The sequence below is a fragment of the Miniopterus schreibersii genome (genome assembly GCF_964146895.1).
Source record: "Miniopterus schreibersii genome assembly, chromosome: 15".
Taxonomy (NCBI): Eukaryota; Metazoa; Chordata; class Mammalia; order Chiroptera; family Miniopteridae; genus Miniopterus; species Miniopterus schreibersii.
Window position 1 is genome coordinate 996,773 of NC_138115.1, and position 11,541 is coordinate 1,008,313.

The 11,541-nt window shown below is 48.0% G+C and overlaps 1 protein-coding gene across 2 annotated transcripts in view; it reads left to right on the top strand.

Moving 5' to 3' along the window:
- Positions 1-5,771, top strand: part of SHQ1 (SHQ1, H/ACA ribonucleoprotein assembly factor) — a 105,305-nt gene extending 99,534 nt beyond the window's left edge. For both annotated transcript variants that reach the window (XM_081159068.1, XM_081159069.1), the window contains exon 11: positions 3,445-5,771. In XM_081159068.1, the coding sequence (XP_081015194.1) occupies positions 3,445-3,997 (553 nt within the window). In that variant the 3' untranslated portion in view covers positions 3,998-5,771. The remainder of the gene's footprint in view (positions 1-3,444) is intronic.
- The last annotated feature ends 5,770 nt before the right edge of the window (positions 5,772-11,541 follow it).

An 11,541-nucleotide genomic window follows, 5' to 3' on the forward strand; every position in this document is an offset into this window, starting at 1 on the left:
ATAAAAATTCAGGCAACTGGTAATAGGCATGAGCTTCTGAGTGGGCCCAGGGCTCGTCCTCAACACTTCTCTGCCTGTGAGAGTTGACGCTTTTTAGTCCCAACATATGTGGGGTATGCAAGGAGCCAGGGTTTCAGGTGAGGGACTGTGAAATTCCAGATTGATACTGTTATAAATGACAGATGTAACATTTTTATGATAGATAATAACAAGGATCAAAATAATTTTAACTTGAGGTGACTTATTGTTAGGATTTTGACCAGTGACACCGGGCTGTGAGAGATTTCACAACTAAAAGAAGAGATACAAGGAGAAAGTTTATTTTACTTTCCCTGAGAAGGGAAGGGGCCCATGTGTGCTAATCAATACAAGGGCAAGAAACAAAGCGCCAGCCTGCTCTTTTATGCAGGTATGTTGCTAGGCAACAAGGAACGGGGCGGTTGGGTTGTCTTGAAGTTGAGCAGATACCAGGGGCTGTCTTGAAAAGTTATAATTTGTTTGCTTTCCAGGAGATAATCCGGCAGATGTCCTAGGGACGTGTCTTACCAGTATTTTCCCAGGCCTGTAAAACATGTTCAGAGCAAAAGTGATGAAGAGGTCAAAGAAGGCTTGTTTGAAGGGGACTTTCTGCTAACTAGAGACTCCTTGGTGGGAATTATCCCTGAGCTGTGACGACAGCAAGAGGGAGGGATGCAGCAGTGTAGCCTTGAGAGTAGCTTAGCTTGTGTGCAGTTTGAACAGAGGGGCTGTTTGAATCAGAGGAGCCAGCAATCTTGGGGCTTAATCAGCAGGTGCTTCGCATAAGTTGTGGACGACCACAGCAAAGAGAGCAGCCTTTTTTCTGTCCTTACACTTACCTACTATTGTATGTACTAATATCCACCAAAATAATTCAGTTTTTTTCTCTTATTCTAAACCTCTGTAGTCAAAGCTTAGGTGTATATACTTCAAGGAGTGGCAGACTTAGAACCAACTCTAAGAGTGCTAAGTAAAAGGTATCAGCCATCGCTTTGGAGAATTCTGGGCCTGTGCAAGTCAGAACTTGCTTATTTGGAAGATGTTGACTTGAGCTCTAATTGGGAAGGTGAAGAATGTGCCCTAGGAGGCAAAACTTCAGAGCCTGGGTACCATGCGCCAGTGGGCTTCCGCCCTGGCCGCCCCTGTTAGCTGGGGACGCCCACCAGGTCTCTCAGCCCCTCCCAGCGTCTGCTTCGCCATCTGTACTGTGGGGGCCGTGCGGTGAAACACTCTCCTTCATGTATTGTTGGAAGTATTTGTCATGAGTATTAAAAATGTGAGATGTATGGTCTCACATTTACTAAAGTAAAAGCTTTTATTTGAAAATTTTTATTTCTAATATTAAAAAGTTTTATTTCTAATATAACAGATTAATAAGAGGCATTGTCTTCTTTCCCACTGCTTTTTCATTGCTCTTTATTTCTTAAAGCTGTGTCACTTTGCAGACAAGGCTTCTTCAGTGGGAAGGAGGCTGTGAGCTCGCTCTCAGGCTGGCAGAGCCTGGAAAGGGATTTCAGACTGGTCCACAAGCTCTGGCTGATCTCTTCAGCACTGGTAGTTAAGGTTTCAGTGTATGTGTCTGGTGGACAGCATCTGTAACGGTCTTGAACATGGATGGGAATTACATTGCCGCTATCTTACTCCATCAGTATGCTTTTAAAGCTGCCTCGCTGGCCAGAGTTGATGCAGTTTATCGCCCTTTGGTGAGTTAGTTACTGGCTCCTGTAGATCTCACCCAGTCTCTGCTTTACCCTGCCACCTTTCCTTTCCTCGGCTCTGGAAATTCCAGCGCTGAGACTCAGGGCTTGCCTCACATAGGAGAGAGTTGCCCATCAGCCGTGGCCGTTGCCCTTACCCCGTCTCCAGGCTGCCGTGGAGCCCTGGGCATGACTTCACTTGTGGAGAGGTGGTGGGGGCCATGCCTGCACAAACTCATTACTGGACTAAATATTTTGAGACAAAGGGTCTCAAATATATTTGGCACTTAGATAAAAATTACCACCTCTGTTCAGTAGTTCCCACTGCAGGATCCATTCTCTTCGGCTCTATTGAAATGAAGCCCCGTTCTCCATAGGAGATGGACTGCACTTTTATAAGTGAGTTTCTCTTGTGAACTCACCCTCATCCCATTTGCCTCAGAGCCACTAAATGTTTTACACACTTACTTAATCTTTGGAGTTAGGGAAACATAGAAGCCACGACCATTTTCACTCACTGCCTCCTTTTCTCAGTAGTCCCATCAGATTATCCTCTCTAAAATAGTAAAGACAGGTTTTGGAGAACTGCAGTATGCTTTGTGTTGCTTCTTTCAAAGCAAAAAACAACTCAGTACTTGCAAGTTAATGAAAAAGTTTAATCAATATAACGTAATGTGATAAATTTAGAAAAATATCCTCTGAAATAACATGAAATGGTTTTCTGACAAAAATAAAAAACACTATGCTACTCTCTTAATACTGCCTTTTTCCCCCTTTTTTGTGCATTTAAAACTATTGAATAGGTATTGCATTCACAGATGCTTAAAGATAAACAGTCTGTCTTGGTTAGCCCATGGAGTGCCCCCCCCCTTCCTTCTGCAGCTGTGGACTTTCCTTTGTATGGATGTGCCGTAATGACCCAGCTGGTCCCATATTCATGGACATTTGATCGTTTCCCACTTGGGGTATTATAAACAGTTTGTAGTAAAAACCTTGGGCCTGTGTTGTGTAGCATATGTACTTAATTTCCAGAGGTGGTTTTGCTGGGTCAGAAGTATGGACATTTTCGATTTTGAAAGCTGTTGCCAAGTGCTCCTTCATAGGGTTGTGCCTGCTTCATCTCTTACCACCAGGGTATGGAGGCACCTTTTCCCCCACAGCCTTAGCATGTTATCAAATATTTAGATTTTTGCCAGTTTAATAAGTGAAAACTATATCTCAGTGTGACTTCAGATTGTATTTCTCTTATTTGACTGAAGTTAAGAGGCTTTTGTATTTCCTTTTGTGAGAATTACATCTTTTGTCCATTTTACTGATGGGTTATGGAAATTAGCCTTTGCTCTGTGATTGGAGTTGCAGGTATTTGTCTCAATTTTGCATTAGCCTTTTGACTTTAGTTATGATGGCTTTTTTGCCCTGAAGAAGTTGTTGGTTTCTACTGGTTGAATTTATTCACCTTTTCTTTTCTTTTGTGGCTTCTGGCTTTTGAGTCCTGGCTAGAAAGACCTTCTTTATTCTAGGATCATCAGGAAATCTCCCATGGTTCCTTGTAATACTTGACTAGCCTCGGTTTACAGTTACATCTTTGATATGTTGGGGGATGTATCCTGGCAAGTCATGTAAAGTATGGATCCAGCTTTACTTTGTCATTACTTTATGCAATGTATCCTGTTTTCCACAGGCCGATTAATGAATAATCTTAGTATCTCTTCTTCAAATGGTTTTCAAGGTCCAAAAAGTTGGCAACTCTTGCAGAAGCCTTGAAAGAAGTATCCCTGACGAAGGCCCAGCTGGGATTAGAAGTGGAAGAGCTGGAAGCAGCAGCTCTTCTCGTTCAGGAGGAAGAAGCTGCATTGAAAGCAATCCGTTCCGTTCCCAGGCAGCGGATACCTTCCTCCAGCTCTGAGGCAAGTGGTTCACAGGAGTCGGACAGCAGCACATCACCTGAGACTGCAGACTCAGGCTCAGAGGCTGAGGAGCTCAAAGACAGTGAATCTGAGAGAGTCAGTTCCTTGCAAGGTCCCTGCCTTGACGAAAGCAGTGCCCTGTTCATTGATGGCGGAGGGCTGTGCAGAAGTTCAGCTGTCCTGAGGGCTAGCGTTGGTCAGGGAGAGCCACTGCCCTCTTCCCGGGCTCCTGGAGCAGCTAGGCCTCTGATAGAGGAGCTCGGAGGACAACTGAAGACTACCCTTCAGATTCCCAGACCCGAGGGCTCCGCTGCTGGGAGCCACAGCAGCGCCCAGAGCAGAGACGACTGCCAGGCTCCAAATGGTGGACTCTGAGTGGTGTTATTCGTTGTTGAGAATTATGTTAGATTTGGTTTTATTTACTGACTGAGAATTCTTCATTTTTACTTTGTACTTAGTGTATACAACATTGTTTTTCAGTGAGCTAATGTTGATAACTTTTAGTTTTCTTCCTGCAACTTTAAAAATAAAGTTCTAAAGTACTTTTACCAAAGTGTAATTAATATTTGAAGATGAAACCAATTGTTCTCCCAGAATCCCTAGAATGTAGAGCCCATTAATATTTTAATAGCTTTGCCATGGTATACTTGACATGCAATAAACTGCACATACTTACAGTGTACAACGTCATCAGCATGATGCAGACGTAGGCACCCAGTCGAATCATCCTGGTGATGGAAACACTGTGATTACCATCATCTCCAAGTGTCCCCCTCCCACTGCCCACCCAAATAAACCTGTTACGAATATTTCTGTGCAAGCTTTTGTACGGATGTTAGCTTTTATTTCTCTTAGGTAAGTAAGAGTGGGATGGCTGAGCCATTGAAGCAGGTGTATGTTTAACAATTTAAAAAAACTGCTCCCCAAAGTGGCTACGCCATTTTACGTTCCCACCAGCCATGCATAGGAGCTCTAGTTCTTTCACATTCGTGTCATCACTTGGTAGGTCAACTTTTTAAGATTTTATCATTTTAGTAGGTAAGCTGTATCTCATTGTGGTTTTAATTTGCATATTTTAAGACTTATATTGTTGAGCATTTTTTATGTGCATATTTGTCATTCACGTATCTTTGGTGAAATGTCTGTTCAAATCTCTTGCCAGTTTTATTTTAAGCTGGGTGGTTTTCTAATTTTTGAGTTTTGGGAAGATTTTTAAAATAAATTCTGGATACAAATCCTCAGTATAAGTCATCTTTGCATACCTTATAATCTTCAATTAGAATGCAGACATTGTGAATTTTATCTTGTTGGGTACTGGGTCTGTCTTACAAATATTCTTTACTTTTGTGTTGGGATACAGTTAAGTTACTTGGAAATAGTTCGATTTCTGTGGGTCTGTCTTTTGTAATTTATTAGGCAGGCCTGAAAGAGGGCTCAGTCTGGGACAAACTATTTCACAATACTAAGGAAAGGTTTTCCCATGCCCCATGAATTACGAGCTTTCTAATCTAGCTAATGGAAATAGGTACCTGTGTGAGTGCTGAGTGCTATTCCCTTTAATCCTTTCCAATGGTTATTTCTCCAGCCTCATTTCATATTCTCATCAGTAGGTACTCTCTTGAGTACTAGAGGGGAACCCTCTCTAGATATCAGGTTCTCTGCAGCGCTCTCCTCTCTGGTGCTCTGTTCTGCAAACTCCAGCTGCCTTGCTCTCCCTGAGCCCTCACCTCTATCTCCTGAGCTCCAGTGTCCACTGGGTTCTGCCGGGATTTCCCCTCTCTGTGCAGCCTGGACAGTCTTTCAGGGCAGTGGGTGAGGCAGTCATATGGCTCACCGTGTTTATTTTCCATCTCACAGGATCACTGTCTTTTATTGCCTGATGTCCAGTATCTTGAAAACCATTGTTTTGTATATTATTTCCGTTTTTCTTTTTCAGTTATTTCAGATGGGAGAGTAAATCTGCTCCCTGCTACCCCATCTTGATTGGGAGTGGAAGTGTTCATTAATATCTTCTCACTTGAGTGTCAGCATCTAGGGAGTAGGGTCTATGTCATGTCTTGTTACCACTGAATCATCAGTGCCCATGTTCTCAGTGCTCCATGAATATCTGTTGAATGAATGAACAAATTAAATAAACCAATTGCTCTTTGGGATGGAAATGATAAGCATTAATATCTTTAGCATTTTTATTTCAAGAAAGGGTATGATCCTTTTACCCTGGGTTTATATAGGTTGAGAGTATTTGTATTTCCAATATAAACTTTAGTTTGTCTTAACAAGATAGTTGGGTGATTGTGCCATTTGATATGTGTGTTAACTCCTTGACACTGTAACAGCTTTGTCAGAATGTGTTCAAGACTTTTCTCAGGCGCCCTAGAGAGCTTCAAAATCTTTGTGACCATCACACATGCATCACTTCTCAGGAGCACGTGCCCTGAAGCTAGTTTGAAAACACATTATTCGACTCCCTTCATTTCCTTCTACTGACATCAAGTTGAGCAAATCCACTCTTGTCCAAACATTTAAAGCCATGGAAATTCTTCTTTCCATCAGCTTCTGTCCTTACTTAGGACTCTACAAAGGATCTACTTTGGTGAGGCTTGCTTGTCTTTGGTAGAAAAACATATTACTTCCCTCCTCCAAGAATTAGCAAACATAATCTTCCCGGACATTCTCGAAGTAGAGGAGCTAATTCCACAACTGTGGCGAGTGTTAGACCCAGGAGAGCGTGCTGCTGTTGCACTTGTCTCTCTCCTGCCCTCTGTCGTGTATGTCACTCTCTGTTTAGGTCAGTGAAGAACACTGTCCGTGTCTACAGTCCGAAACAAGTCCAGGGGTACTGCTTTTGTTTTTAACTAGACAACCTCCCAGTTAACTATAGGGATCTCTTAAAAACCCTTTTGAGTTTCCCAAAAATTCTGGGTCATGGGAGAAAAAAATAAGTTGGGGAAAGAACAGGGAGGACACCTCGGTGACTCCCTAGTTGCAGCTCAGTGAGAACCAAGGCCTTGGGATTGGCAAGATAGCTCAGGTTGACCAAGCCCGCAAGGGGGTGTACCAGCCTCCAAATCTCTCCATCTTGAAAATGGGGGTAGAACTACTTTTGTTTACCTTACAGAGTGATGAAATATGTTCAAAATATTTTGTAAACTAGAAAGTATTAAACCAACATAAGGGTTTATTATTGTCTGACTTCCCAGAGCTGAGCAGGGCTCTCTGTTCAGCTACTTGACAGCAGATTGCTGGGGGAGCTGCCCCGCTGAAATGAGTTAGCCTTGTCCATCACGTCAGAGGCATGCTAGTTGTAAAAGTCTACACAGTTCAGCAGGTTAAATAGAAATATTGCATCGGGGAGTCGCAGCACTGGGTTCCCATTATCATCGACCCAGCTTCTATGTCCTGTCTCTTCTCCCATTACCCTTGAACAACGTGGGGCCTTGCTGTGGGCACAATCGGTTTAAGTGCCAGTAACTAGGTTGATTCCATCTTTCAGTGGCATAGGACTCATTTACAAATGAGACAGGGCTGCTGCATGCCACATTCTAAGTTGGGTTGGACAGCAGGGGGGGACGTTTTCACACATGCTAGTGAAAAATTCACTTTGGTTCTATAGATCAAATTACATTACCAAGAATTGGGGAAAGGAGAGAGAGGGTGAAGTTAGCTCAGTTGTAAGACTGTAAAATTATTTGAAATCAAAGGGGCTTCTGGGTATCTATTTTGTTATAAAGAGATTTTTATTATATATCTTGTAACGAAATCAATCTATATAGTCAATGGTGACAGACACCTCTAAAAGAAATAGAAATGAAGTAAAGACAATGTGGAAAAAAACCTCTAGGCAACTGTAGAGTTGCTCCTCTATTAAAAAATACCAAATCTTTAGAATGTATTAATTGTGAGACCTTTAAAGATACAGGAATCTGCTGGGCTGGACGTGGCTCAGCGGTTGAGCATCGACCTAGGATCCAGGCGATCGGGGTTCGATTCCCAGTCAGGGCACATGCCCGGGTTGCGGGCTGCAGCCGATCAATGACTCTCTCATCATTGATGTTTCTATATCTCTTTCTCCATCTCCTTTCCTCTCTCTGAAATCAATAAAGATATATTTATTAAAAAAAAATAATACAGGAATTATTTTTTTAAAAATAATCTGTCACTGCATGTCAGGTAAGTGGAAGGTAAATTTCATAAATGCATATTTCTGATTGCTTGGTCAGGCATCTCCCATTTGTTCCCGATGGAATTGTTTGTGATCTTCCTCTCCGGGGTTTCGGAGTGTGTCACGTATAGTTTCAGGCCACACCAAGTGAAGGGGGCATTATTTGACTTGATTTGAGGCAGCAAGTGATCTGTGCAGCTGGAAGCTGAGTAACGGCTCATCACCCACGGAGGCACCGCCTTGCACAGGTGACTCTAGTCTCAAGGCTGGAGAACGCGGACGTGTCTAACATACACGAAGTGCTGCTCTGAGCAACCCGTGGAGGCCACTTGCTCCCAGACAGGAATTTTAGAAAAGTAAGTTTAGAGGGAAAGGATGAACGTGGGGCGGACGCCTAAGCGCTTGGAAAAAACAATCAGGGTTTTTCTCCAGGAACCTGGCTGCGGGACCTGCGCTCCTTTCACCGCAGACACGGGAAGCAGCGGTTTGGCCACACGTGCCCCAGACCCAGCTCTGACCCCAGTCCTCCAAGTGTTTACAGTGGGACGCTGCCTTTTAAGCTGTTACTAGGGAGACTCCTCAGCTGCTCATGCTGGAGTGCTCATTTAGGGGAAGCAGCAGCAGGGATGGCTGAGTACGAGACCTGCAGCATACAGTTGTCTGGCCTGAAGTTCCTGCAGTTTGACACAGCCTAGAAACTCCCAGAAAACAATAGCCCCATTGCAACCAGTGCCTCTGGTGGACAGCTTGGCCGTACTGCTTGGTTAAATTCTATATTCCTGTTTCCCATACTGCTTTGTGTTTTCCCACCTCAGCATGTTTGCTCATTTATTGCTTTCACTTCCCCTTGTTAATTTGCACAGCTTTACATTTCACCCATCAGTCAAGGCCCCACCCAAATGTCACCTCCTCCAGGAGGTTACACTGATTTTTCCTGGATGGAAATAAATTCCCTCCTCTAAACTCCCATTGAATCAGGGCCAGGTCCTGCTGCAAGAACTTTGAATCCAAGGAAAGCCAAAGGAAGTGGAGCGAGGAAGAGATTCCTAAGTCTTTTCCCTAGAGCAGTGGGTTCCAGAGTTCTGTATTCAGACTTCTGTAAAATTAAGGAAAACAAAACAAAACAGGGTGGGGTGCACAGGGCTGCTGACATAGGCTGTCAATGTTTAATTTTGCAAATACATCTATACAGCTAGTGTTCTACTAAAACCATTCCTTCATAAAAGCATGTTAACATCAAAAAAATAAAAGGACATGTCAGAATAAGTCCTCTAAATTGAAAATATTTTATTTAGCCTCAAGAAAAACTCTGACCTTAGAATCAGTTACCTTTCTGATGTCTCTATTTCCAGGCTTTTTTCCTTTGTACATATGTAAATACATATCCACATTTTAAAAAACAAAACAAAATTAGATTCATGCACTACATAAATTTTATCACTTTGTTAACATGAGGTCATGAATATTTCCCCATGTCATTGAACAACCTCCTAAAATAGGACTTTCACAGCCGTATTGACACAGCCTTATTGCAGCGGAAGGAAGAAATGACTCCCAATGTTACTAGGACTCACTGGAGCCTCGCTGCCGTGGCCGTTTGCCAGGCCTGGACGCCAGCTCTCTAGGGGCTTCCTCGGCGTGGGCAGCAGCAGCCTGCTGTGCTCTGAAGACAGTGTACCTTTGACTTAGAGATGAGATGGGATTTTAATACAACTGTCACTTGTTAAGCCACAGCTTTGTGCAGACTCTGTGCTGGGCTTGTCTTAAGCATGTCAAGCAGGGCCTGTGTCCCCTTGGGTCCTATAGGCAGAGGCCCCACCAGTGGAGGAGGCTTGGGGCATGTTCAGACCATGTGGCTCTGCTCTTAACTGACTTGATCGGGGTGGAACTTGACCCAGGCAGGCTGGGGGTCTGCTTACCTGGAACGCTACACTAAGCCAGGGGCTCTCGACTCTGGAAGCACACTTGGACCATCTGAGAAACTTTGAAGAAATACAGATACCTCCCTCCTCTGTTGGCAGTGGAGTCGGAATCTCCAGGGCATGTAAGCAGGTAAGAGCTGGGATAATCACGTCGGTGCCCTCACAAATTCAAATCGGGACTGCAGAGAGGATCAGGCCCTTGGCAGCAGATGCTGAGAGAGCGATGCACTGAGAAAAGCCACAAAGTGGATCTGGAGTCAGTCTTGCAAACTCAAGTCGGAAAGAGAAGAAATGAGTTAGATCTCTGCAGTGGAGAAAATGTACAAAGGAGAGGGTAAAGACACCAGTGGGGCCTGGACAAAACTGGGGGGGCGCAGAGGGACGCAGACACGTGGAGTTAAGTCACTTTAGCCTCTAACTAGAGATGCGGACATTTATGCCCTGAGGCCCCAGTAGTCTTGGATGCCCACACCACCTTCCACCAACCACCACTCCATTCAGCGTGGCTCGGCCTGTGCTTATTTGTGGTCAGAGGGCACTGGGTTCCCTTGCTGCTGGTCAAATCGGAGGCCTTTCTTATCAGTAACAGGAAAACTCCTGCACCCTGGGTTATCAGCGGGCGAGCTGAGGGCGCGGTGGAGAGCGCGTCCCCGGAGAGGCTCCCCGGGGCTGCGCGGGGTGGCCGGAGCCCTGGCCCTTGTGGTTCCTCGGGGTGACTCTACCCGATGCGAACACGTCTCTGTCCAAAGCGGCCGCCAGCAGCCCCCGGATCTACCTCCTAGTGAACAGGCACGGGGAACGAGGGGACCTGTGTTCCGGCGCCCCAGCGCGTCCTCGGAGGCCGGTTCCGCGGGCCCGGAATCGCCCCCAGCGGGCCGACAGCGCGGAGCCTGCCGGGCGGCTGCGTCCGAGCCCTGCGGCCGCCGGGGCACCGCCGGGAGAGCGGGCCGGGCGCCCGGCTGCCACCCGCCCGGGACGCGCGGGCGCCGGGGCTGCAGGCTCGCGACCGCCCGTCACCGCGCAAGGGCAGCCCCGCACCCGAGCCGCCGACCGTCTGCGGGACGCCGAGGCCCAGCACGTGTCCACCGGGCTCCTCGAAGCGTTCACGCCGGGGCGGGGCCGGGGCCGTGGGGGCCCCTCCTCGCCGTCCGTCCCGCCCCCGGCGACCGGGAGACGACGGGGCCGCGTCCACGCGGGGCGTCCGCAGCTCGTGACGCCTCCCGCGTGGTGCTTAAGGGGAGGCCAGTGGGACGCCGCTGGAGGGGCCCGGGGGCGGGGGGGCGCCCGCGCTTTCCGCAAGCCGACGGCCCTCGGGGCTGCCGTCCGCGCCGCGCTGCCCACCGCGCGTCTCGTTCCGTGTCGTGGAGCAGGGGCTGCGGGGCGCCGCGCGCGTCCCTCGGGGCTGGCGGGGCGGGGCCGCGGACGCTCCTCGACAAGGGCCCGGGGCGGCGCAGGTGCCCCCGGCGGCTGAGCTTCGCCTCCCGGCCGCGGGGGCGGCGCTGTCGGGTGGGGGCAGCGGCCCGCGCCTCGCTGAGGGGGGACACGCGGCGCGGTTTGCGAAGCGCTCTCTCCGGTCCGCCGCCTTCCCCATGGGCGGCCCACGGGGCGGGGCGCTGAAGGCGGCCCAGGAAGGCAGGGCCGGAGTGGGCGGGGCGCGTCCCGGGTGGGGGGGCGGGGGGCGGGGGGCGGGGGGCGGGGGCGCGTCCCGGGTGGGGGGGCGGGGGGCGGGGGCGCGTCCCGGGTGGGTGGGCGGGGGGCGGGGGCGGGGGCGCGTCCCGGGGGGGGGGGGCGGGGGGCGGGGGCGGGGGCGCGTCCCGGGTGGGGGGGCGGGGGGC